The sequence below is a fragment of the Carassius auratus genome, unplaced genomic scaffold (assembly GCF_003368295.1).
Source record: "Carassius auratus strain Wakin unplaced genomic scaffold, ASM336829v1 scaf_tig00214714_1_2670353, whole genome shotgun sequence".
NCBI classification, from domain to species: Eukaryota; Metazoa; Chordata; class Actinopteri; order Cypriniformes; family Cyprinidae; genus Carassius; species Carassius auratus.
This window is the reverse complement of record NW_020527778.1, coordinates 2,186,797-2,214,749: the sequence shown is the minus strand read 5'-3', so window position 1 is coordinate 2,214,749 and position 27,953 is coordinate 2,186,797. Positions and strand designations below refer to the sequence as shown.

Here is a 27,953-nt window from a genome sequence, read left to right as displayed (position 1 = left end):
AGTGAGGCCAGTAGGGGTGCTCACCCTGTGGTCTATGTGGGTCCTAGTGCCCCAGTGTAGTGATAGGGACACTATACTGTCAACATGCACCGTCCTTCGGATGAGACGTTAAACCGAGGTCCTGACTTTCGAAAAGAGTAGAGGTATATCCCCATATCCACTGATTGGCTTCATCACTCTGTCTCCTCTCACCAGTAAGCTGGTGTGTGGTGAGCGTTCTGGCTCACTATGGCTGCCGTCACATCATCCAGGTGGATTCTGCACACTGGTGGTGGTTGAGGAGATACCCCCCCTGACAATGTAAAGCGCTTTCAGTGCCTAGAAAAGCGCTATATAAATGTAAAGTATTATTATTATTATTATTATTATTAACCCATACTGAAGGTCTGGTTGCAAAAGATCCCAGCAACACAGCTAAAGTGCTGCTGGCCTCCTTCAACTCTATCTACATGTCAATACAATGTTTGTAAAACCATTTAAGCCATTATGAATATAAAAATCTCCATTGATTTTTTTGGCATTGCCTAAGGAAAGGTCAGAGAGGATTTTGTACATAGTTTTGAAAAGCCCTCACAAATACTATTGACTATTTTCCTCAGGATTTGGTGACTTGTCTTCACTGTGGTTTCCCCTAAAATGCAGCTAATTGAGTGTATGTACATCAAGCAAAAAACTAATTTATTACAGGTCATTTCTGATGCACAGTCACAATTATTTTAGAGTATAATGAAATAAAGCTTGAGTGGCTTTTTTAATTAATATACACTATCAGTTAGAATTTTAGACACACTAAAGCTCTGTTTAATTCATGTTATTGAATGGCAAATGGTGCTTTGCTGGAATTAGATGATCGAGCCAAGATGGAGGTATTCTTTAAACAGCACAATGCCATGTTGGACCTGCCCAGCACACAGGGCAACCAGACCATGAGCCACAGGGCTACATGAGCAAGTATGAGCCGGAAAAACATTTGAGCAAAAGCATAAACTTCTCCTCAGTCACTCTGCCTGGCATGTTCCAGCAGACTATCAAGAGTTACTTATATCATACAGATGACCTCAACAGATAAAGACCGTAGTTTTGGAGTTATCTGCCAAATAACAAGGCATAATTAATAAATGAAATAAAGCATTTTAACAAGTAAAAAAATTATAGAGCACTGCAGTGATGACAAATGTTTGTTAGCCAACCTGGAAGTTCAAATCACCCTGGTTCCCTCGACAAAAACATAATAGGATTTTTCCATTATCATTTGGAATATAGTAGAAAATAAGCTCCGTGGGCAATGGAAGTTTATGATTCTTACACGTTTTGTTTATCATGATAATGTTCACATATGAACTCAACTTGTATGCATTTTGAAACCTAAATACAATAACCGTAGCCTTGTAAAGGAACTGCACAAGTCTAGTTTCACTAACATCATCACTAAGCTTCTGACACTTTCAGTCTTTTAAAAACATTTTCCCTGAAGGTTTGAGCTCAAATAGTTTGCAAGAGTGCAATTAAAAACACAAAGAAGCTATGAAAGCAGAAAAGTGAGGCCTGGTGACATTTAATGCCCCCTGATAAAAACCCATTAACTTCAGTTTCCGGGATTTGGCCTACAAAAATATGTTATCCCTACAGCACTCGATAGCATCCTATTTTTCTATGAATGAGCCTCCTGTGTTTTTGTTCATGACTCATATTACTAACCAGATTGTTTGATGATGCAAGGAGGTTTTTAAAGCCCGGGACAATCTGGGGAATTCATCAGCGCAGTCGACTTGCATCTGGTGGCTGAAATGAACCACCCTGGAGGTGGCCGCAATAATATCCCCCAATGACTCAAACGCCAGTTCTGTGTGTTTAACTGCACTCAGCCATCCGACCCCTCCATAGATGAGATCTTTTAAACACTGGCCAGTGTATATTTCTGCTCAGACAGAGGCTTCCTGGAAGAGGTGACCTCTAGCTGCTGCCCTGGTCCCCACCTGGAGAGTGCCCTTGAGAGTGTGGCAAACGGTCGAAGCTAAGGTACTGCCTTCATAATATGATCAAAAGAGGTATTGCTTTTCGAACATGAAATGTAGGGGTGGGAATATGTCATTTCTTCCAAATTTGAGTGGGCCAAATTATTAGAAAATGGTGCCATCTTGTGGTCAGTATGATTCAAAGAAAAATGTTGAGCTGCATTAATATTGTTTAGCTCTTGCAATATATTTTATATACACTACCATTCAAAACTTTGGGGTCAGGATTTTTTCCAGGAACCACTAAATTGATCAAAATTGACATTAAAGACTTTGTAATAAATATTGTAATAAACATTTCTATTAAAAACAAATGCTATTTTTTTTTACTTTCTATTCATCCAAGCAAGCAATAAATATATCAAAGCATAGCTTTCAGATGTACTATTGACTTAATCAATTATTCTCCAATGAAGGAAAAGGAGGCTGAACGAGTGAAGCTCTTGGAGGAAGTGACATCGAACAGAAGATGTAGGAGTTGGAGAGCAATCTTCTGTACAAGTTAACCAGCGTTCAGGGCTCTCTAGGGGAAGATGAATCTCTTATTGAGGTGCTCAGAGTCACCAAGACTATTGCACAGGAAGTACTTTCTTCTGTTATAGTCATGTGCTTTTAAAATGACTTAAAAAGCTGAATCACAATTCTGTTTTGATAGCTAAAATCTCCTGCCATCCCTTGGTAAGTCAAAAGCTAACAGTTGCTGCAGAGACTGAAATGAACAAACCACACTCAAGAGGAGTACCATTCAGTGGCAACCAGGGGGAGCACCCCTTGTGGAGATGAGCTTGGTCAGTGTGATATACGTGTGTAACTTCACCACGTCAGTTTCTGGACATCATTGATATGTCCCACATTACAGCTAAAAGACTAGACAACATCATGGAGTATCTCACTTTTGAAGTGTTTCAATATACAGCTCGAGGACTCGATGAAGATCACAAGTTCCTTTGTACGCTGCTTCTAAATTTAAAAATAGACCTACAAGACAAAAATGTTTCCCACAATGAATTTCAGACCTTCATAAAAGGTTTGAATCATAATGTTTTAGCAGATGTTGCCTACTTACAGTTTGCTGTTTATCTCAATATCACAAATCATTTTAACAACAGTTAACTTCAATATAATCAGAAAATATTGTCCATTTAAGAACTTATTTCAGGCCAAGTAATTATTAATTTTTTTACCTTCTTGCAGGCGTAGCATCTCTGGACCTAAACTCTGTCAAGCCCAAGCCAAGGCACTGCATGCTGGACACAACACTGATGCAGTGTCAAATATTTAAGAGGTTAACCACTTTAATCAACTAATGAGTTAAACGCATACTGTAGCTTTCCCAGTTCACCTGTTCACCCCCCATCACTCACTGGATTATGTGAGATACTATTTTAACAGCAACACTCACATGTTGTACTGTGGTGAAATATTTATTGTCCAAAGATTTCATATTACATGTAAAGACAAGATTAAGAAATCGAATCTTACTGTAATGTGATTCTTGGTTTGCAAACACTGTCTCACTATTGGCAGTGATTAGTTTAAATTTCGACTTTGAATATTGTGTTTAATTAACCATTATATTTAACATGCATATAATATTAATTATTTATAGCATAACAGCATGCATTTATCTCTAACAGCTGCTGAGACAAATTCAAAGCAGTGACAAGAAGTCACTGACCTCTCACTGACCGTGTGTGTGTGTTTGTTATTCACAAGACTAAATATAGAGAATGCAAGCTAGGAAGTCTTCAAAGTCAAATATTACACAAAGAATAGTGTTCCTGTAGCTCAAGTGTTAGAGCATTGCGTTATCAAGCATATGATGGGGGTTCGATTCCCCGGGAACACATGATAGGTAAAAATTGATAGCCTGAATACACTGTAAGTCACTTTGGATAAAAGCATCTGCTAAATGCCTACATTTATTTATTTAAATTTATAATAATACAAAGTTAAAAGTCAAATATTTGTATGTCAAACTATTTGTAAAGACTGGTGCCACCTTCATATTAATTTGCAGTCTCACTTTTAGCATTTAAAATATGATATAACTTGATGTGAAGGTTTGATTGATATGTTTTGAGATCCAAATGTTGCTCAACAGTTTTCTTGTTGATTTCAGGGTGTTCCTTGCAAGCCTATCTCCATGGGACAGGGACAGGCAGGACATGTCTGATGGAGGTTGGTTACTTCTGCAGAAATGCCATCTGGGATGGCAGATGGCATTACTACAACAGAGAACATCCATGACAATTTCAGCTTGTGGGTGACCACAGAGGTCTTCAATTAAATTCACCAACGAGCCTCCACAAGGTAGAGAAGGGGAAAATTATGCTTTTACTTCCTTATTTGCTAGATTTATCATTATTGTTATCAGAATTTCTTTCTAGCTCTTAACTATCAACATCTCATTAAAAAAAGAAATAAAACAGGAAATGAAACACTACGCATGCATAGACTGATAATGTGGGTTAATGATCTGCGGTGTAGGGATGAAGGCCGGACTGAAGCAGACATGCAATAGTGTGACCCAGGAACAGCTGGAGATCTCCAACATGCCTCAGTGGAGACTTGTTTCTTTTCTACGCTGTGGCCTTCCTCCACACCACAGTCCAGGTTAGGACAGCTGAACAGTTTTAGTTTTTCATAAACTCTACTTACTCTATTGTTATTTTCTATATGGTGTGATGGGGCAGCTGGGTGGTCCCAGAACTTATAACCTATTGAATTGAATTTCATCCAATAGGTATTTGGCATCTATTCCAATGCTGACATCACCTGCCAGACAAACATGGCTAATGAAACCATGAGCACAATCCTCAACATCCAACCCAAGGACAGCAGTTGCAGGGAGGGCGAGATCAGGGAGTCATCTGTCCTTCCTGCTGACCTAACTTCCTGCTGACTGTGTGCCACATGAGGTGAAGATAAAGATGAAGTTATTGGGCCACCTCTTTATTAAGCTATGCATATTTGTGTTTTATTCAAAGGCAGACCATAAACTTTCAAATGACTCTATGTAGGTGATGAGTCACACACAAAAATGGGAGAGTTCCAGCCCATGACTATATTTCTTCGTCAAGAGCTTGACAGAATGCAGCGTGTCATTGGTTGTGTCCGCAGTGCCCTCATTGAACTTAAACTTGCCATTGATGGTGAGTTCTGGAAACTTTCATCTACAGTGCAGAAAATAAATTCATGATTTTAATAATAATAAGAGGAGAAATATTAACAATGCCATCAGAAATGTCTATAAAAATATGCTTAAATTGTAACCCAATTATTTTTTTTATAATAATGTCAAAGAATCTCTGTGACGCTCTGGACAGCCCATAAAGTCCTGGCAGAAGATCTCTTGGGAAGCTGCCTCACTGGGTTTCTGGTTCACCAAACTCCTTGAGAGTTCAGCAGTCCCACAACTGGACTTTTAGTGGTTGACCTCATCAGTTTTGGCTCACAGGGTTTTTCAATCCACAGGTGGGTCAATTATCTCATTTGACTCAGGTTCAGGTTTAATTTAATTCAGGTTTCTCTATTAGCATACTGTTCCTAACATTGATGCATCAAGAGAACACTCAAATTAATCAATCTAAAGGCTGGACCCTAGACATCGTCATCCTACTCATCAATGTCACACGCATGATGAACAAAGATGGCCTCTATCTGGAAGGTGCTGAGTTGGATAAAAAAAAAATGCAAAACTGACAGAATTATCACCAAATGTATTCAGGGGAAGGATAAATTAAGACAATACATGGCCATAAGTTTATGAATAAAAGGTTTGGCTGTTTCAGATGTTATTAACACAAAATCAAGACTGGCTAACACTAACACACCTGGGACTGTATTCATGAAAATCTTAAACTTTATGTAAGATGTTTATAAGAATTCTAAACGCAATTACTGAAAAATTCTGAAATATTGGGAACTAAGGCAAGTTGGAAGCTGAGTTATTCAAAACTATATTTTTTTTAAATGACAAAAACAACAAAATTACTAAAAACGGAATGACAATTGAAAATGAAAACAGAAAATATAAAAATAAATTTAATATTAATAAAAATATTAATATGTCAATTATACGAAATAACAGTGGTTGGTTATCTTAATTTAATGAAGTTAAAGATTATATATTTATAATGAATTTTAAGAAACAAATGCAAACAATTCTAATTATTATTATTTAGTTTTGTCTTAAAGGGTTAGTTCACGCAAAAAAATGAAAAGTAGGCTGTGTATTACTCACCCCTGTGGCATTCTAGGTGTATATGACGAATCCAGTCAGTTATATTAAAAATTGTCTTTGATCTTTCAAGCAATTTAATGCACCTCAGCGTGTGTTGCATGCATCAGTCCAAAAGAAGTTCAATAAAAAGTGCCCATCCATTAAAAAGACAGTGTCTCACATGGCTCCGCGGGGTGAACATAGGCCTCCTGTGGCTTTAATCTAGTTTACGCTCAATAGTGTAAATGGATGCAGTTCCAGGCATATGACGTACGAGTTTGGTGTAAGCCACTGTTTTTTTTCTCGACTAATTATCAATAATATGACTACTTGTCTTTTATACAGTTGTTTTTAACACTTGAATTTTCACATGCGATGGAAGGGATTTTATTGTGAAATATGTTTGTTTTTTTTCTCTTGTTTGAAGGCAGCAATAAAATACGTTGAAATATACACAATTATTTGCACATATAGAGGTGCGTCTAGCATTTTTTCTTGAACTATTCAGAAATGCCTCATTAGTGGTCTACTATCCGGGATTGCTATTTTGGCAGTGCATTTATGTTAATTCACTTTAACAGCAGCGGTGTCCAAACTATGTCTATATATGGTGAAAATAATACATGCATTTATCAAGCACATCGTAAAGCTTAAAGTGTGATAAAAACAAACAATGTAAAGACAATTTCATGGTGCCAGTCCAGGATTTTTATTGTCATTACAACCATGTTGTCTGTGATGATTTTCTCCATCCCCCAATAAAAAAAGGTTAGGCACCTGCATAATAGTAAAAAAGTGCCATACAGCAACACTTTGTTACTACTGAGATCCTTAAAAATCAGACTGATTGCAAAGCTCTTATAATCAGTCTTGATTACTAATACACTAAATGCATTTCTACCAGAAACTCTTCAGAAACCAGCTGATTGAGTTAATATGTTTATTTAAAAATTTAGACTGCAAAAGTTGTTTTTCAGATTTTACACAGAGTGGCACAGAAAAATATTGTTTATAAATGACTTGTCTGCACAGGTAGTTATATTCCAAAAAAAAAAAAAAAAAAACACTACAACATCTAAATGTAATTCTAAACTCATTCACTGTTGACATGCTGGATGTCAGTCCACACCACAATATATGAATTTCTCCAGAAAAAGCCCAAAATGCACTCCTCTGTGAATTATTTGTAAATTCTGCTATTCAGAGAAATTTCTTACAAATATTTTTACACACACCTAACAGATAATATCAATTTGTAAAAGGTGCACTCAGTGATTTGTCCTCAACATTTACCCCTGAAGAATGAGTAGAGACATCAGTGTCTTACAAATATTATCTCCTACCTTGATTTTTCATGATGCTGCATCCACTCCAATAGGTGGCAGTATAAAGACAAAGAAAATCCCTGAGTGCACCATGTTTTTAGCTTTACTTAAATTAAAAACCGTAGCCTAGTCATCTCAGTACACTGGTTTAGCATTCATAACCCTTCATAGTCCATAATAGATGTAAACAAGAAAAAAAAAACACCTCTGGGTATTGTTTGTAATGTACAACTTCCTTATTCCGTTCATTCAATTGTCGTAACCATCCACTAATTCATGTTTAGATGCAAGATCTCTGAAATGTACAATCTTTCCACCTTCAAGTTCTCCATAATCAAATTCATATCTGTACGAAAGTCTTCCCCAAATGTGACTGTCAAGACTTGCGGCTTAAGAAAGCTGCTTCATATCATACATTGGCACTTCCGATTCCTCGCTCTTGCCCTCATCTGGACCTTCTTGTTTCTCCGTTGGCTCTGAGTAGGCCACACCGGGGCTGGCCTTGCGGCCTTTCGGTGGTGGGATGGGTGCTGTTCCTTCCGTGGTCCCTTCAGCTCCCTCCTGACCTTCAGCCACCGTCCTTTCCTTCTTCAGGTTGAGTTTTGCTGGCACGGTTTTCGTGATGGTTTCCTTGAAACGCTCACCAGAGTGTTTCAGCCGTTCCCCAGACTGGCGGATTTTCTCACGTCGTTCTGCTGTTACTATGCGCATACCCAGCTTGTTGACCTTGGTGCCCAGATTATCTTTGGTCTTAGTCATGTTCTCACGGGAGAAGGTCTGCTTCAGGCTTTCAAAGCGCTTCAGGCCGGTCTTCTTTACTTTGGCAGCAGTAGACGAGTCGGCCTCCTCAACGACCATGTATTCCTCATCCGAGTCGGGAAGCGGAGCGTCCGGGGCATCTGGGTCTATGGGAGTGTCTCCACCCATTGCTCCCTTCGGAGATGCTTTAGGAGCAGCTACAGCTGGGACCTCGTTATCTCCCTGTGGGAAGAGAATACATTTACCATACTTTTACCACATATAGCACAGTTGAGACATTAAATCAAATGGTTTTAGACTATTTAAAATAAAAAAAAGCTCATAATGGACAACCCATCTCATAAGTTTACAGCAGGGTTCTCCAGGGTCCTGGTCCAAAGTTACCTGCTCCAACACTAATTAAACACACCTAAACCAGCTAATTATGGTCTTAACTGGCATACTAGGAGCCAAAGCCACTAAAAGGCAAGCCTGCAACCTTTAGCCAAAAATAGCGTACAGGATAATGCTAATGCTTCCACTTTTGGCAGTACGTGAGAAAGAAGACCAGAGTCCTTTTTTTTATGGATGTCAGTTCCTTCAATATGCTGAATAAACAGCTTTTTTATAGGAAACAGCTTATCATTTAATGAACCGACAGCCTATTAGCTAATCTTCAACATGTTTTACAATAAACAATACTTTTGGATTTAACTATTTTTCGAGTTAACACCAAAAAAATACCGTTTTATTAGAGAAGTCACTGACTTTTTGAGACAGGTGGGATTCAATTTACTGCATTTCCCATTCCGATTGAATGTTGCACAACTCTGACCGAAACTTAATGACGTTAAGGCTGTAATGTGATTGGTTATTAAGGCACACCTGATCCAAGTTGACCACTACGCTTTATCTCATCTCTAATGTATATACCAACCATATAATCAACAGGATAGCAAAACAGAGCATAAATTATAATGTGACTGGTTACTTACCAAAGTAAATATATATATTTTTGTATAATATTACTTGCTCTCTTAAACCTTCCGCTTAAACAAAATAGTCCATTACCACTTATCTGCACAGCATACTATTGAGTTGTGAAGCTGTACAACCATCGAATTATATATAGATAGATATTATTGTAATGTAAACCCTTTTGAAACAGATTAAAAATGTACCTGATCTTTCATTTCAAACCACTTGTAATTCGATGGTTGTACAGCTTCACAACCACCAACTTAAATGGTGGACCAATATCCCGCATATTCGTGCAATTGACACCGTGTATATATATATATATATATATATATATATATATATATATATATATATATATATATTAGATTAGGACTATTGATAACAAACGGCCAATGTTCATTCGGTTATTAAAGACTGTCGACAGCTTTTTTAACCATCACTCAACATCACGCAATGGCACTATATTAGGACATGAAGCTTCAGTTCAGCTCTCAGAATAACCCTGAACAAATCTGTCAGCTGTTCTCTTCACGGTACAAGAGATCATTAAACCCATGGGGACTAATTAAAAAAAGATTGTTAGACAAAGAAAATATTAGCCGATCTAAGTAGCCTAAACTAGTAGCCTATTAGTCCTCAAGAAAATGGTCTATGATATAGAAAATGCAGAACACTAGCCTATTTTCTATGATAAATCTTCAGAAAATTTGATAAATCTTAAACTAAATCACTGAAATTGTACATTTTCCATAATTATGTATCTGAAAACAAGTGGAATTTTGAGTAATGCAGTGTCTTAAATTCAAACGGACTTAAACTTAGGCCTAAACTTAAATAATCAACATTTTTTTTAAATCCTCTCAATATATGTTATATCCTATTACTTTAGGGTTATAATTATTAATAAAATATGGTTAATAATTGTGCTGATTTTTCTATTAATTTAATTCATTGTTAAGTGCTTTTGTACACCTAATTTGGCCGTCATAATAAAAGCTCCCAAATAATTATCAAGATATTTAAAAAATAGCCGATCCATTGCAGATGTATGAAACAGTATTTCCACATTTAGCAATAAAACATTCCCCTATGATGTCATAATTCTGTACTCATTCATGTATCACATTACATGGTTTATCTGTGTATTACTGCCACATATCAGATATAATGGCCACCAATCTAATCCTCCGTTCTCTGAGGGACTGGCAGTACATTCCTGCTGTATTGCTTTTGGCTGTAGGCCACATGACCTTCTAATGCACCAGGATTTATCTTGGATTACCTTGTATCTTGAAATAATCTGTCTTATCTTTAATAACCCCATTTGCTCAAGATAAAATGTCGTAGGACAAGGTCAGAGTCAAAAATTATCAATGCATGGAGTTTAGCCATGAGCAAAGGAAAAAGTTCCACTATTCTAAGGTACGTTTCCGAGACTGGACCTGCTTTAGAGACCCCACCCCAAAAATCCTGTCCAAAAGAAAACATTTGCATGCCACTAAAAGCAAAGAGTCTTACCTGGTAGATGACAACACGGAACTTGTTCTTGTTCAGCAGCTCGCCTTGAGTTTCCTCCACTTTCTTGACACGTATGTTCTGCTTCTCCACCCGTACACGGACGTCCTTGACGTGGCAGCTGACTTTGCGTGTTTTCTCTAGAAGTTTGTCCACGGTGCTACTCGTCACCGTGTGCTCCTTCGTCAACTTCACCACGTCCGCCTGGATGGTCTTCACGGTGTTCTCCAGCTCCAGCTGCCGGTCCTCCATGCGTTGCTGGCACGCTTGCACATTATCTATGATCCCGGACACCCTCTCCAACAGAGTGAAGATGTTCAGGGCACTGGGCTCGTCCGCCACACCTGCCAGTCCCAGTTTGTCGGCCATGCTTGTCCTTGTAACCCAGAAAGGCCCCTAGAATTGAACTGCTGAAGGTCTCAGGTCCTGCTTTGGTGGATTTCTGTTGGTGCACAAGGGGGTATTGGGTTATGGGGTGGGTTGCTGGATCGTGGGGCCGTGGTGGGCCCTGGAAGACGCTTGGATGTGACGGACTCGCCCTCTGACTGGATCTTCATGGACGTTCTGGAGAATATAGAAGCTCCACCCTTCCTGTATATAGGGAACACAAGGTTCAAAGGCCAGACACACAGGGATTGACTGGAAAAGAGGGCAGAGGGGTTGGAAGGAGGCACCAAACCAACTCACCATGAATTTAGTGTTATAAATATCCACAGTAAGGTGACACCTCGTCATTTTTAGAAGATGCGTGTGCAGCTGAGATAATGGAAACCCCCTTCGTTCTCAACCGCACTATTTATTATACAAAGAGCTAAGTTTCCTCAATGAAAATCTAATGGCATGGCCATATTTTGACAAAAAGAATAGCACATACGATACCAAGATGTTCTATCACTGACAGTCACCTGATTGTTCAACTTTGCACAAAAGGTTTCAGCTTCACCGTTACCAAATTCTGAAGTTGGAAATTTCCCAACTGAGGGAGCAATTTGCCTACAACCATGTCCACAATGCTTTAAGGTCAACTCTAGCATGATTTTAACATCCACGTGGTGACCTGGGGAAGATGATCCACCTTAAGATAGGCTGTCCAAACCCATGAAATGATGCCACCAGCTGCAGTCTATTCTTAAACCAAGAGTTAGTCTATAATTACTCATCACTCATGTCATAGATGAGCGAGGCTACTTAATTCCCCAGAACTCTTCATTCAGCTGATACTTGACACCACTTTCCTACACACAAAATTTAATGTGAGCAAACAGTCAAAGTTTTGTGGTCAGATCCTTGTTCTGCGAATAGCTGCTTCTCGATGCAATCTGTCAGTTTAAAATCTGAGAAGCCAAGATGTCACACTTAAAGGGATAGTTCACCCCAAACCAAACCTTTATGGCTTTCTTTCGTCTGTGAAACACAAGAAAATATTTTGAATCGTGATTTTGTCCACACAACTGACATTTTTTTCAAAATATCTTTTTTGTGTTCAACAGATGAAATGTCATACAGGTTTGGAACGACATGAAAGTGAGTAAATAATCCCTTTAAGACATCAAGATCCGTTTTAAAATTGTAAACATGCTCAAACTGGTTCAAACCTGAAGTCTTGACACATGATGCTAATGATTTCAAGATGTCACATTACAAAGTACTTGAACTGGATTCAATTAGATTACTCTGAGAGATTGTATGACTTAGTACAGGCCACATCTGAATTACTCGAGGTTTAACAACCAACTATACACCGTGTGTACAGCATGTGTACAACCAACAAAAATAAGACAGAATTAAATTTTATTAAATCTACAGCACTGGACACAGTTTCACAGGTCATGCGATATGCAGTTCATAGAATTAAATTAATGTCAATAATGTTTCTTTCAACATTAACAACACTGATAACATTAGAACATAAAAACTACAAACATTTCAACATTGATAAGATTAGCTAGTCAAACACGCATTTCATTCTCTGGAATTCCCTTCATAAAGAAACTGTAAACGTCATCACTTCGTCGGCGCACTTGTTCATGTCCAATTAAATTTGGTGTTCAGCTATGTTTGATTTGAGGAAATAAAAATCAAATCAAAGGGGGCTGTTAAAGACAGTTCAGAGTTAATATTTTCAGTAAAGAAGCACATTCCATGAAAATCGAGGAAGTCCGTTTTTGTGGTACAGTTTGTGTGCCGAGAGTTACATTTAACAATATGTGAAAATAACTGGTACCACAATCTAAAGGAAAAATAAAAACAAACAAAAAATCGACAAAAAAGAGCTGGCTTTTATCATTCATTTGACAGTGTTTGTCACTGACATCAAGTACCTAAATGTCCTGAAAACAATAAGGCACCATCCAATAAAATAAAATAAATTAAAATTGATAATGACCTTATTGTCCAGAGTCAAGAAAGCAAAAAAAAAAAAAAAAGCACATTGATTTTGTAATCCACTCGGTACAAAAAGTATAAAAAAAATAAAATAAAAACAAGCTACATCATCCTTGAGGCGTTTGATGAAAAGTTCTGCTTTTGCCGTCTTCCACGATTGTTCTTAGGACATTTCCTATAAAAAAAATAAATAAAATAAAATATATATATATATATATATATATATATATATATATACACACACACACAATTATAAAATAGCTATATTATATATACATTGTTATATTATTTTATTTTAGATATTTTCAATTTTTTTAATGAATCAATTGTATACATTTATATATATTTCACATTTTTATCTAATAAACCAAATGTTATTGTAGTGAAATGTTATCAATTTTTTTTCCTCCAGCATTTACCTGGTAATACACATGACAACTGCCACAATAATGGCGATCTGCACGGCTCCGATGATAGCAGCTATGAGCACATAATGAAGTTTCTGACCGCTGGGTACTACATACAGGATGTTAAAGTCAGCGATCTCATCACACTGTATCCCCATGTAACCTGAATCACACCTGTGGAAATACAAGACACCACCTGAAACTCATTTTCCAACCAATGTCCTTTTTTAATGAACACCTGAAAAGGATGCACATGGTTCTGTGCAATCAAATACAAGACGCTCACTGGCAGGAGGCGATGCCGAAATTCATTTCACACTGGCCATGAACACAGAAGTTGGCGTCGTCATCTGTGCAGGGAATGGGCATCCAGCCATATCCTTTCTCTTCACCGGCTTTTGCTGGGTCTAAAAATACAACACTCATTTTTTAACTCCATTGCTGAAAGTAGCAGATTTAGCTTTGTTTTTAACACTTAAGATTGAGGACTGCAGTTTATTAAGGGTATGTGATAATCTTCACAAATCGGCAGCAAATCCAGCAAAACTGGAGCAATAATGCTGAAAATTCAGCTTTGCATCACAGGAATAAATTACATTTTGTTTATATATATTTTAATAGAAAATAGTTTTTTTTTTTTTTACTAACATATTTAACATTTATATTTATTTCAATTTTTTTTTTAATCTATACTCCATTAAATAAAATCAGCCTTGGTTAGCATAAGATAAATCTCTCTGAAATGCCTTCTGTTTTTGATTGATATGACCAAACTCTTTTCAGCCCCTCCCCTCCGACCATGTCATATAGTGACTCTTTTCACTATCCAATCAATTCCAAGTGGATAGAACCATTTATTTTTCTCATTAGATGTTCTCCACCCTGAGATATTTCACATTATGGAAGTGATGATTAGAAATGAACTTACCAGTCGATTCTGGTTTGTATGGAAGTCCACTTTTCTTAGCTTTGTCTTTATCTAAATGATAAAAACAAACAGGGATTGGCTTTGGTAGACAAACTATCTTTCCAAATCTAACGTAAAAAACCTGTGACTGCATTATCTGCAGTGCTGTGACTGACAGGATCTGACCTGGGCATCTCCCTAAATGTTTGACATCAATCTGTTCCTGCTTCATGCAGGACGCCTCTCGCACCAGGCAGGGGTTGTGGTAGGAGTTTCCATCTGTGCCACACACTGGATTCTCATTGTGCCCACTGCAGTCGATTTTACACGAACAGCTGCAACATTCAAAAAGAACAACAGACAATTTTAAATTAATTGTGCTATGAATTATTCAAAGGCAAAACATTTAGCTGATACAACATTAATGTTTTTGATAAATCTTCAGTGTGGAAGCTTTTTTCAAACACAGCATCAATTTTTCTTTAAAAGGTAATCACAACTTTTTATCTCACGATTATGAATTTTGTTTGTATCTCACAACTGTGCTATAAAAACGTACAATTCTGAATTGTGAGATAAAAAGTCACGATTACCTTTCGTAATTTTCAAAACTGGGAGATCTAAACTCAAAATTCTGAGAAAAGGTCAAATGTCAGATGTAAATTTGGAATGATGAGAAATTTGGTGAGAGTTCTGAGTTCATATTTTGCAACTCTGCCTTTTTTTTCTTTATTTTGATATAAAAAAGTCACAATTCCCTTTTTTTTTATTCTGTGGCAGAAATAGGCTTTCGTCAGTCAAGGCTGTTATTGCTAACTAAAACATAAAATAAACTTTTAAAAATTACATTTATTTTAGGAAGTTGTCAAGGCAACATTTCATTTCATTTACTTGAAGTACTTAAATAACACAAACTAAAATAAAAAATAGAAATGAAAAAACTAAACCTAATAATAATAAAAAAATACTCAAAAAAACAACAACATTTTATTAAAACAAAATATAAAAATAAAACCTAATTCAAAATATTAGCAATAGCTATAATAGCATATCAGTGCTACTAAAATAACACTAAGTTGTAATGCTTAGTAAATTTGGTCCCTATTAAAATCGGCTGTAAATCTGGCCCTACATCAGCTGTCCTGTGTGATTGTCTCCCCCTGCTGGCTGATGTCACAGAACTCTAATTAGCTGGGAGTGTTTTGAGAGCTGATGTAGGATTCTTTTTCCCCGAGCTCCTTGGAAGCTGCAGTGCTTCCTGGAGTTAGTCCATACTATTCATTAGCGCTTGGCAAGAAAATGCAAAAGGACCATGAACCAGGCAGAAAAACTTTTGATAAAAAATAGTTTTGCAATGCTTCCCCATCTCATGGGAGAAATGTTATTTTCACGGCTTTGATAGAACTGACAGTTGTTTTCCAATATTCCAAAAAATAATAAAATAAACCTTTAAAAAGCTGGCATGAAATAGCATAGGACTTATTCATTAAAAACTCCTGGATACTCATAAATCTGGCCAGACAGCATCATAAATACAGAAATCATAAAGGAAATAATGCAGCACATACGTGTCCTCATCCTCTGCGTCTTCATCACATTCAGCACCGTACTTGCAGTTGCTGCATTTTGTGACTTTCTTGCCCGAATCCGTGCCTGATCCCTCAAATTCTGTAAGACAGTGATAACACAAGTTAAATTGAGGTTATTTAAAAAAAAAACATTTTATTAAAGCATTATTATTAGCACTGAGGAACTCTCTGAATTTCTGCTCCTGCCTTATTTACGTTATACATTTTTACTGTATTGTTTGTACCAACTGTTCCCCTCTTATTTATCCTTCACAGTTGTCCACTTGATTCTAAATGAAGGCTTATTTTTTAATTAAAGGCACTTTGAAATACTTGAAATTGAAATATGAAACTTGAGTTGTGTTCCTGCAGTGGTCTGTAATTTGCTGTAATGACAGCTCTAGAGCGTCCCGTAAGCACAAGCCTTCATCTTTCAAACCCGCTCCAGGGGAGGTTCAAACCCAGCGCAGCGCCGGGTCACTCTTTTATCACAGAACTGGCAACTCCAGCATGATGGGGCTAAAAATAACCTCAGATGGCATGTTTTGGCTGATCTACAGCGTTCCACAGTGATGGGAGGTGACCCGTTTCTGGGATAATTTGAAGTCTGTAGGTCAAAATCCCAGATATGACCACGTTTCAATTTCCTTGATATTACTGTTGCTGCTTTATGGTCCGAAAAAAGGATGGAAAAGAAAACAAACCTCCATCTCCAGATCCTGAGCTGCTATCTGGAACAAGAAACAAGTAGGACTAATTATAACTTTCCATTTATAAACATATCAATAGTCCATACAGTGATAGCAGCAGCGCAGTAGTGCATAGTCCTTGCATTATGTATTATTAATGTGCATATCAAATTATTATGAGCCATGGCATGTAATTTGTGGATGAAAAGTAATCAGGAGATTAATAATTTTAGGAGCTAAAAATAAAGGTTGTCATGTATCAGATCACACTGCTCACAAGTCTCTAATATAAAGCTTCTGCATATACACAGGATTTTAAAATAGCATTCCTGGACCCCAGAAAAATCGATCTAATTTGTAAAAGTGGCTCATCTCTATGTTTCTTGATGCCAATTTTGTCACAAGTGGCCAGTTAGAGGCCCATCAAAAATTGTATGCGAATAAATATCTTGATAATGTGCATAATTCATATACAAATAAATATAAAAATGTATTTCATTTAATGTACAAAATACAATAATGGTGCAACATTATGGAAAATGTCACTGAAAATGACAGAAAAGCCCTGAAATTCCAGCTACCCCAAAAAAATCCTCATCACAGACCAATGGTGATTGTTGCAGCATCTTAAAATGCTTTTGATTTCAGGAAGTGAAGGAGATGGTCTGGACTTACCAGGATAGCAGGGGCCCTCAGAGGCCAGAGCGATGGCTCTCTGCTGGTTACAGGCTGCTTGTTTCAGATAGCACTCGTTCTGATAGGTGTCTCCGTTTGAACCACACACAGGGACGTAGTTCTTAGAGCACTGCGGCAAACACAATACATGTGAGAGGCTTCACAGACAAATGTGTGGTTTCGAACGCAGTATTGAGTTCAGCCACTTCTGATTTTTTACATTAATATGTTTGAGATGGCTCAGTGATCAATGACGGGTAAAATGAATGCAGGTAAATGCTTCAGCATTGATTCAGCATTATAATTTGAGTGATCTGCTGAAGCACAATCACAGAAAATTCAGAAGTGGACAGAAGCCGTCGAACCAACATTAAGTCCATGATAGGCTGTGAACCAAAGGAATAGTTTACCTAAAAATAAAATTTGCTGAGAATGTACTCATCCTCAGGCCATCTAAAATGTAGATGAGTTTGTTTCTTCATCAGATGTGAATAATTATAACATTCGATCATTCGCTCACCAATGGATTCTCTGCAGTGAATGGGTGCCGTCAGAATGAGAGTCCAAACAGCTGATAAAAAAAATTACAGTAATCCACGTCACTCCAGTCTATCAGCTAATGTCTTGTGAAGTTAAAAGATGCATGTTTGTAAGAAACATCCATCATTAATATGTTTCTAGCTTTAAAACATCACATCTGGCAAAAATACAAGTGCATAATCAATAACACTTCTTCCAGTGGAAAAAAAATAAAAAAATCAGTCCTCTGTTTTCCTCTCACATGATAATCCACCACCATATTTGTTTAGGACTGTTTTCACTTATAAATGGTGCTTGTATTCTGTGCATATTTCTGTCCTGATTTAGATAAGACAACTTTTCCCTGGAAAAAAATATATTATGGATAGAGGACTCATTTGAACCAGAAGCAATGCTTTGAGGCTAAAAACATCTTCATTTTTTTCTTCAATCAACTTTTTTTTTTTTTACAAGCATGCAGCTTTTCAGTTCACAAGATATTAATTAATATACTGGAGTGGTGTGGATCACTTGTGGATTATTGTGATGTGTTTATCAGCTGTTTGGACTCTCATTCTGACGGCACCCATTCACTGCAGAGGATCCATTGGTGAGCAAGTGATGTAATGCTACATTTCTCCAAATCTGTTCTAATGAAGAAACAAATTCATCTACATCTCGGATGGCCTGAGAGCGAGTAGTTTCAGCAAATTTTCAAAAGGTTTTTGTTTTATAAAAACAAACATCATTGCAAAGTTATAAATGAAAGAAGTAAAATGTGTACCTCAAACTGGCATACGCATTTGATGTCACCACCGTTGTTTTGGCAGATGCCATTGAAACGGCACGTGGTGGCATCACACACACGCAGGTCACTCTTCTTCTCTGACAGATCTGACAATAAGACAAAACATTGACAAACTTTTTGATCTTGATCATATTGCAAGGAATTAAACCATTTTTATGGCTTGTTTTTTTTTTTTTTTTTACTTTTCTCATGGAGTAAAATGCATGGAAGCCCTTTTATGCCACAGAATGCCACTGACGCCCCTACTACAAGTTCAGGTGGCCGACAAATGTCTGTGTTTAATGAGTCTACATGTTACCATGTTGTGTTAATGAGGGTCCATATGAATGTTCACCCATATACCATTAACCAACCTTCTATATTTGGAAGCAGGAAGTTACTTTAAAGTTAAAATTCTAGTCTAGGATCAGCTTCATCCACCCAATATCAAAGCTGTGAAAAATACTGCTCTGAAATCAGACTGCTGCCCTGGAGAGAGCATGTGTCCAACACATTTCAGACCACTAGCTGTGAGTAGAAGCCTATTAACAGAAATTAAGCAAGGCCAGATCCTCCATCTGACACACAGCTGGGACTGACAAACCTTTGTCAGTTCAAAAATTATTCTCCCAACAATGAAGTGTCTGTGATTATTTATTTACCCTTGTGGTGTTTCAAACCAGTATGACTTTCTTTCTTCTGTGGAACATACAGATATTTTGAAAAATGCCTCTGTGTTTTGCCTTCCAGTGATGTTTTGGAAAAAAACTTCATTTATGCTCAACAGAAAAAAAGACTTACAGGTTTGGAATGATATATTACCACAAAATATATATATTTTTAAAAACCCAGACATAGCTTGGAAACCCTGGACAATCACAGCCCATATTATAACATGGTACTATTTATAGTAACTTACAGTTAAGTGTAACTACAGTTGTGTATGAATATATTAAAATGGTATCATAATGATACACAATAAAGCTCAATGGTATTATGAACAGGTTTTATACCCATCCGTATATTAAAAAGAAATGAATACTTTTATTCAGAAAGGATGCATTAAATTAATTAAATATGACAATAAAGATGACAGATTTCCGTTTCAAACAAATCCTAATCATTCAAATGTTCTATTCATAAAGGTATAAGCGTTGATAATACTAAATGTTTTTTTCTTGAGCAATAAATCAGCAAATCAGCATGATTTCTGAAGGATCATGGCACACTGAAGACTGGAGTAATTTTGCTGAAAGTACAGCTTTGATCACAAGAAATAAATTGCATTTTAAAATATATTCAATTAACAATAAACAATTATTTTTAAATTGTAATGATATTTCACAATATTACAGTGAATTTAATCAGATATACCATAATAATGTAAATTATTATTACAATTTGAAATAGATCAGTTTGATCAAATAAATACTGTTTCAAAGCCAAATCAAATTATTGTGTATTATAGTCAATGAATGGGTGTGTTATATTACATGAATTTTTTAAATGTTTAAAATTTTCATAATTCTGAGTTTTAAAGTAGCAAAACAAAGCACTTCAAAGCAAGCTAGGTAGCCTATAATAACCATTCTTGCTGTTATCCCCAGGATATGAATGGAGATTTCATTTAAATTAAAAACAAAGCACCTCAAAGCAGGTCATTCTTTATGCAAATGCAGGGCAGCGGGCAGCAGTAAACCTCGTGTAAATGCAGGCAGGTGAGACGAGGCACAAGACAGCCCACTAATGAGAAGCAGACACTTAAAGCCACTACAGACGCTTCCTGGCATTCGGCCGAGTCGTGCGTGTATTAAAAAAAACTGCTTAAATGCTGCGGCCACAGAAACCCAGCCAAGTGGTTTTGTAGAAAAGAAGTGTTCCAATCAAACCAATGCACAGACTTCAAACGAGAGAAGTTTGGAGGAGCAGCTTTGGAAGTTAATAAGGCTGTTTAAATGAGATGAGAGGTTAATCTGTGGAGGTGTTATAGATGATGTGTTGGGTCTGGCACATGTGGGAATTGAACCACTGATTACAAATACACTGTCAAAGCAAACTGGATTTCACAGCCTGAGTACAGTAATGCCTGTACAGTAATAACAGATTTAAAAGCAATGAGGAATACTATGTTCACACACAAACACTTGATTAATAACAGTACATTAAGACAAATGTTTTGTACTACAAGTCTTCTGACAAGTTGTGATTAAATATGCAAATGAGGTCTTTTCAAAATAAATATGCGCTCATTTGCATACTTTTCTAAACAATGGATAAAGCCAGATTCAAGTCTTGTTAGTCTTTATACATAAGAGATACAGGTTTTTACAGAGGATTTTGGATATCTCACATTTGTAGGTATAAAATGTTCTATAAATTAGTCAAATTATACTTGAACAGATCTCTTCAGAATATAGACAGGAATAAAACTGTAAAGTTCGGTTCAGGAGGGGGGAAAACATAAAAAGACATCTGAGAGATGGTATCAAATGACAATATCATGGTACTTTGATATATACCATGGTAGGAAATTACATATAATATTAGATTTTTTTTTTTAATATACAGTTATATTCATTTACATAATATTTAATATGTTATATGTCCAAAACACCATGGTTAACCATGTCTAAAAGAAGAACAAAAAAAAGTATTAGACTATGACAGTAGTACAAGATCCAAAAAACAGAGTCATTTTTGGGTGAATTATCCCTTTATGTTCCATAGCAGGTTGAGCAATATTTAAGGTTGTTGTTATTTTAGTTCAGTTTTCAATGTAAAACTATGCTATAGCATTAATTTTACAATTAGGACATTCATGCTAGTCTGTTTAATATTTACAAACAAATTTCTCAGAACTCACTGAGACATATCCCCACTCCAGTAAGACCTAACCTTCAAAACTAACCAGATTCAACTCCTAGTTCCTTCATGTGATGTTCCTTAAACGTCCCTCATCTGCACTGACCCATTTCCAACTGCAGATCTCCGAACAAACACAAAGCACAAAGTGTGAGGGGCAGAGGGGAGACCCAGATCTCACAGTGCACAAAGATAATCAGAGCGGCGACGGAAATCAATGCCGTTTGAAAGATAAGGACATCAGTCCATTGCCTGTAGCCCATCCGCTGGAGACCAGTCGATACTCATCATCTCCTCAATGGGTCAACAGACCCTGCAAAGTGTCTCTTATAAAAAGAAGGAAGCTGTGACATTATAGCTCAACTTTGGGCACACATTCCCATTTCAAGGCCCTTTAACTGCATCTTATGCAAGTTACTTTTCTCCTTCTTCAACAGCTCATAACATTTCACAGATTAGAGACATTTTTGAAAGAAGTTCAATGTAAATATGAGTCTAAAGGGAGCTGTGCTGCTTTTGCCATGTTATGCAAATGCAACTTTAATGACACGGCTAGACCGGCAACATAAACCAGCCTGAACCAGTATGAACATTCAAGCATGACTTTTCAGCAGGGATTCTTGTGGAGTCCAGCGCTGCGAATACAGCATTAAAAGCACAGCATGTGGTAAGAGTTGGGTCAAAATATAGCTTTACATGCAATTATGTCAAACGTATGTATTTATATATATACATACATATACATATTTATATTTACATTTACATTTATTAATTTAGCAGACACTTTTATCCAAAGCGTCTTACAGATGAAGACAGTGGAAGCAATCAAAAACAACAACAAAAAAGCAATGATATATAAGTACTATAACAAGTCTCAGTTAGGTTAACAGTACACGTAGCAAGAGCTTTTAAATAATATAATAAATAAAAAGAAAACAGGTAAAAAGCTAGTGTTAGAGGTCTGTACACACACACACACACAATGGCATAATAATTGAAAAGAAAATAGAATACAAAAAGATTAGAAAGGTAGTTAGATTTTTTTAAAGAATAGAATTAGAATAGTGAGTGTTAAAGTTAGATGGTCAAATAAAGATGGAAGAGATGTGTTTTAAGCCGATTATATATATATATATATATATATATATATATATATATATATATAATCGGCTTAAAACACATAGAATATATAATATTATTATTACTTTTATTTAGCTAGGATACAATAAATTGGTCAAAAGTGATATATTAAGTAAATATATTTATAATGAAACAAAAATATTAATGAAAAAAAAATCTTATTACTAAGGATCCTGGTTTTCACAAAAAACAGCACAAATGTTTTCAACATAATAAGAAGAAATAATAATAAGATTTCAAGTTTTAAGTTTCAAATAAATGCTAATCATTTCAATGTTCTGCTCATGCTTGAACTGTACAACTGTAAACTACTGTGAGGGACCAGAGCATTACATGAGTGTTCTCCATTCTGTAGTGCCTCTTTGCCTTTGGCATATCAGGAACACGCTCAAAAATAAATAAATAAATAAATATGGATATATATATATATATATATATATATATATATATATATATATCCATATTTATTTATTTATTTATTTTTGAGCGTGTTCCTGATATGCCAAAGGCATATATATACGTACTAAGAGGCAAGACTGTTATAGCACAGAAGAGAGATGGGTAAAGTTAAAGTACAGAGACACTTAAAGCTACTTCAAAGTAGCAAAATGTATCACTTTTGGTTTGAGGGTTGAGTTTCTTGCTGTTGTTAATGAGTCCAAACCAGAATCCACTGCAGTTGACTTGTACTGTTCTCATTAGATCAGCCGGGTCTTTGAGATCAAACAAGCCATGATACGGATCTCTTAGTCTAATGTTGTGAGATCAAAGATTCAAAGGTATGAAGCTATGAGCCATTACTGTGAAGGAGTACAACGTTTGTACAGTCTAGTGGTCAGGAACCACCGCTGCTTTGATCTGCAAGATGGGTAGTAACATTAATTTAAAGTGATAAACTCGGTTCAACCTCTGTTTGGCAGTGAATTATTTGGAGAAATATATCTTCTAACATCTTAAATGTATTTCATCGCAATCCCAACAGGCTATAGTCTTGTGGTAAAGAATACCACAACTATATATACAACCTATATCCATTAACTAGAGGTAGGAACCGGTTCTTCTGAAGTACGCGAGGAGAACTTTAACCATCAAAATGATGGTTTAACTACAGATGAAGAAGGAAACAAAAGCCCTACCAGCATGGTCCATTTAGCAGTGTCTGTGGGTTGGAGTAATTGTGGTTTACTGTGGGCTGGGCCTCTTCGAAGGCACCATCTGTGAAGGGTTCCTTAAAATAATTGCCTCCTAATTATTCGCCGGAATAATCCTCAGAATCCTCAAGCATGACATCAGAGTTGAGTACTTTAGGACCAAAACACACTTTGATGGTACAATGCATAATGTTTCATGACAAAAACAAGAAGTACAAGAAATATCCTAAATGAGCACATCCAAAAATTTTTAAGATGATTATTTGTTTTAAGGGATGCCACAGAAAGAACCATTTTCCCTAAAGAACTAAAAAAAAATTATTCAGTGTAATGGAAATTTTAATAATCTAAAAAACATTAAAAAGAAAAGTAAGAAAGTCCCTGTTCGCGAGGAAGTACTTTTTCAAAGTTCTGGAACTTTTGGGGGCAGGACTTAAGCGCTGAACATGCTGATTGGTTGAGTTCACACAGCATTGTATTTCAACCACCATTAGCATAATTTTTTATAATTTTATTGTTTTTTAAATACTACTGTAATTGTGCCGTGAAATGTAGTATTAAAAATATTTCAGGCGAAAATGTAGTTGTTTAAAACTCAAATCTGTGTTTTTTTTATAAAAGCATTTATCTGAAGATATGCTTCGCTGATTTCGGAGACGATCAGCTCCACTCGATCAGCGGGCGCTCAGTGCTCATGTTTACCAATGAGAGCAGCCTCAACTCAGCTAGTCCTTCAAATATTTGCCGCTGACTTCAATGTCCAAACCAGCTGAAGAATTACATTCGATCTGCTTAAACATTTTCAGCTTACATTCTACTATGCACAGCACAATATTTTGCCGTCTAAAACAGAAAGCCACCAAGGATGGGCTAAAATAGCGCAACAACACACAGGGTGAACATATAGCCTTAAATGGGCTCACGCCCGCTGCATGCACACACATGCATTATGCAAAGCTTTGCAATACCGCTTCCCTTCGGTCGACCCCTCGCCCTGTCACTGTGGACGCCATTGATTTCAGACCTATGGGCTGCAGGGAAGCTATGTGCATAAAGCATCTCTCTCGCACTGGAGTGATTTAGAGGCCGTTTGTCTGTTCAATGGAAAGCCATTAAATTGACTGATGAGAATAAGAGTTGGGTTTTTCATATCCAGCCTTGCTTTAGAACCCCAGCATCCTTGAATACAAAACGGCAGCTGAATGCCAATTGATATTCTCTCAGATGAGTGCGCTTTGTGTTGTGAGCGATGCATGTTTCAAGAGCGGTCTAGAAATAGGCTGAAGAGTACTTAAAGAAATCATCCTATGCAGCTTCAGAGATTCTCCATTCTCTGTCCAGATCAGACAAAGATTCGAGCTCTGATTGGTAAGTGCACAGGATGGACTCAACATTAAATGCTATTTAAAACACATTATCTAATGACATCACCTAAAATTCAAATGGCATATTTAAAGAATAATAGAAATTAGAAACACTTAAAAGTAAACTACTGAAGTTTCTGTTCTCTTGCTTATCGTCGACTTCTATGCATAAATACAAATAAATATTATATTTTGTGTAATTTATGTCACTTGGTAGTATACTAATATGATATATTGCCCAATTTCTTTAGGCTGGTAAATTAAATTGGTGTGATTTATAACAATATATTTTACTCTGGCAAATTTTTCTTTTCCTATTTCGCTCACGCCAAGTTAATAATTTAGCATATTTTTCACACAAAAGCATTTGTTTTACTTTTTTTGTTATGCTAAACAAACTTCGAAACTGAGTTGCATCACCAATTCAATATAACAATTAAGCTCCTGAGGCAAAACCGCTCTCCTAAATCAGGTAAGCAATTTGATATTTATATACAAATATGAGGGCGAAATAAATGCATTCTAATTTATCATTTGCTGACAAGTAAAAGCAATAAATAAATGCTGAAATGCACGCATTAATATTGATTAACTGAGATCCAGGATCAAATTCCAGGAACATCATCAATACAGAATTCACAGAATGCAAAAACTAACACAACAATTAAATGCAATTTCCTCAAGGTTGGCAACTTTGTCAACTTGCCATAATATATCTAGAACTGCACTAGGCCCTTTAATAAAAGAAACAACATTAACACGGTGGCCAAAAATAGCATGTCTAGTGAATAAGTGACACTAAGGAGAAGGGCGTCAATGAAGGGTGCTTTTCTGCTTGTGGTCAGTACTATCCCAACTGCTGAGGGCAATTTGGATGCCCCTGAGACTTGCTCCATTGTGTTCCTGTCTTTTATAACCAGCCCGTTGCTTATGCAGAACAGCCACCGATTAAACCACTGGTGCCTGGAGCTTTGAATCTGAAAACAGTGGCGCACAATGGCCGCTATTGTCAGCTGCTTTTCCTTCTATTAATTCTAGGTGACAAAAAGGGTGTCAGGATTTAAAAAAGAAAAGACAGCGAGGGGAAAGAAGCCCATCTGGAGAGTTTACATTATATATAATGACCCAAAAGCCAGAGATGAGCATTGTGTTAAAAGGTTACGTTTTAAACGCCTACTTATTTTTAATACTTCACATACAGTCAGTGCATAAAAAGTCATCAGGTGTAAGCATACTAGTTGAATCAACAGGCCTAAAATGTGAAATTATATCGGTCTTTAATATTCTTATAAACAAGTTAAAGCTTTATACATTTGCAAATACCCTAAAAATCACCAAATGTTGCAATTCAACTGCCATGACAAGGCATTAACTGCACTAATCTTTAAGACAATTACTTGGATACGGTTGGAAACATCCATTGTCCAATCTATAGGACAATAAGCATGTGTTTCTAAAGGTCTGGAAGGACATCCAAAACAATAATTATGATCACAACACCTTTTCAAACGGGCCTCGTGCCTGAAAGCCCCCCATTGGTCGCCATACGGGACAGTATATGGACAGCGGGGCTCAATGTTGCCTTCCCAAAACACATGCATGTGGCTTTAAACATAACAACTGACCCATCCTTGTCCATAAAGGAATAACAATACACAAAGCTATAAAAAACCCCAACAGAATCTTATTTATTGAAAGCACTTTCCTTAGTTGAAGAGAATTTGTGGTTACCACCGAGCCTGATCTGATGATAGTGATGGTATAGGGTGGGGTTCACGCTTCCCTTTATATTGTCTCACCTGATCTGGTGCACCAAAAGATGGATGCTTTACGCCAGCCCATTCAAAAGTGAGGTAATGTTTGCACACAATTCAGAATAACCCCATGCATCAGTTTATTAGACAGGAACACATTGGTAGTTTAATTTAAGCATCCCTACACTGCCTGCATCTCGTAAGCCTCCAGAGGCCATGCTCGAATCTCCATCTTCAACAAATGTGCAATATCTGCAACAAGGATACAAAGTGAGCATGCTTTGATTTTCATGCAACATATTCAATTGTGAGGGCATAACGTTACCTAAGCAGCCTTTGCCTTTGCCGGACACACAATCAGGGTTCTGCTGGTAGGATGCCTGGACGGATCCCAGCGCTGGACTGAGGATGATGGTCAACAAGCAGAACACAGACAGGTCTGGTCGGGTCCACCTTACAATCCCGGTGCCCACCAACATGATGTATCTATCTCTCCTCTTTGACCTGTTAAATAAAGGTGCAGGGGAACAAAAGAGAAGCAAGCTGTGCAGAATGCGGAAAATATCCCTTTTAAAACGTGTTTGTGTCCCAGGAAGGCCAGCTGAGCCTTATGAGCATCACTCCGGTTAAAAACAACGGTGCATTTCACTCATAGGCACATTTGCGGGGATTCGCTGTTGAGCTCTCGCGCGTCTCAATAACAGCTCGCGGACGCCTCTCGGTCTGTCTTTGTGTGCATCTCTCGCGCGTCTGGTTGTTTGCTAGTTGTGAGGGAAAAGGCGACGCGTATCGACTGTTTCCGTCTTTTAGTAATCGTTCGTCCTCGGTTCTCTTTGCTATCCTTTCGTGTACGGGAAATTTTGAGATTCTCCCTGCCCAAAATCCCAACAACAAAGGGTCGGTACGGATGGGTTGCAGTCACGTGACTCTTGAACCACCTCCTCCC

General features: G+C 37.0%; 2 protein-coding genes and 1 long non-coding RNA gene across 5 annotated transcripts; 1 reads left to right on the top strand and 2 right to left on the bottom strand.

Moving 5' to 3' along the window:
* Nucleotides 1-377: 377 nt before the first annotated feature.
* On the top strand, nucleotides 378-13,711 carry LOC113092816 (uncharacterized). Of its 3 annotated transcripts, XR_003287624.1 has the most exons (10): nucleotides 378-2,019; nucleotides 2,432-2,565; nucleotides 2,671-2,803; nucleotides 3,210-3,300; nucleotides 4,138-4,328; nucleotides 4,506-4,631; nucleotides 4,762-4,936; nucleotides 5,039-5,170; nucleotides 5,322-5,492; nucleotides 13,597-13,711. It is a non-coding gene; the product is annotated as an uncharacterized LOC113092816 (long non-coding RNA). The 3 variants fall into 3 exon arrangements; XR_003287622.1 differs by having other exon boundaries at nucleotides 2,432-2,803; XR_003287623.1 differs by having other exon boundaries at nucleotides 2,432-3,042.
* Nucleotides 6,926-11,461, bottom strand: cavin4b (caveolae associated protein 4b). The gene is made up of 2 exons (XM_026258564.1): nucleotides 10,803-11,461; nucleotides 6,926-8,546 (listed from the first exon to the last, which is right to left on the bottom strand). Exons 1-2 carry the CDS (start codon nucleotides 11,166-11,168, stop codon nucleotides 7,956-7,958), a joined length of 957 nt encoding a protein of 318 aa, XP_026114349.1. The 5' UTR covers nucleotides 11,169-11,461; the 3' UTR covers nucleotides 6,926-7,955.
* tmeff1b (transmembrane protein with EGF-like and two follistatin-like domains 1b) lies at nucleotides 12,574-27,953 on the bottom strand. Its single transcript, XM_026258563.1, has 10 exons — nucleotides 27,333-27,953; nucleotides 18,734-18,843; nucleotides 17,431-17,560; nucleotides 16,771-16,797; nucleotides 16,067-16,166; nucleotides 14,685-14,833; nucleotides 14,520-14,570; nucleotides 13,878-13,998; nucleotides 13,604-13,765; nucleotides 12,574-13,359 (listed from the first exon to the last, which is right to left on the bottom strand). The coding sequence occupies exons 1-10, from the start codon at nucleotides 27,484-27,486 to the stop codon at nucleotides 13,287-13,289; spliced, it is 1,077 nt and encodes a 358-aa protein (XP_026114348.1). The 5' UTR covers nucleotides 27,487-27,953; the 3' UTR covers nucleotides 12,574-13,286.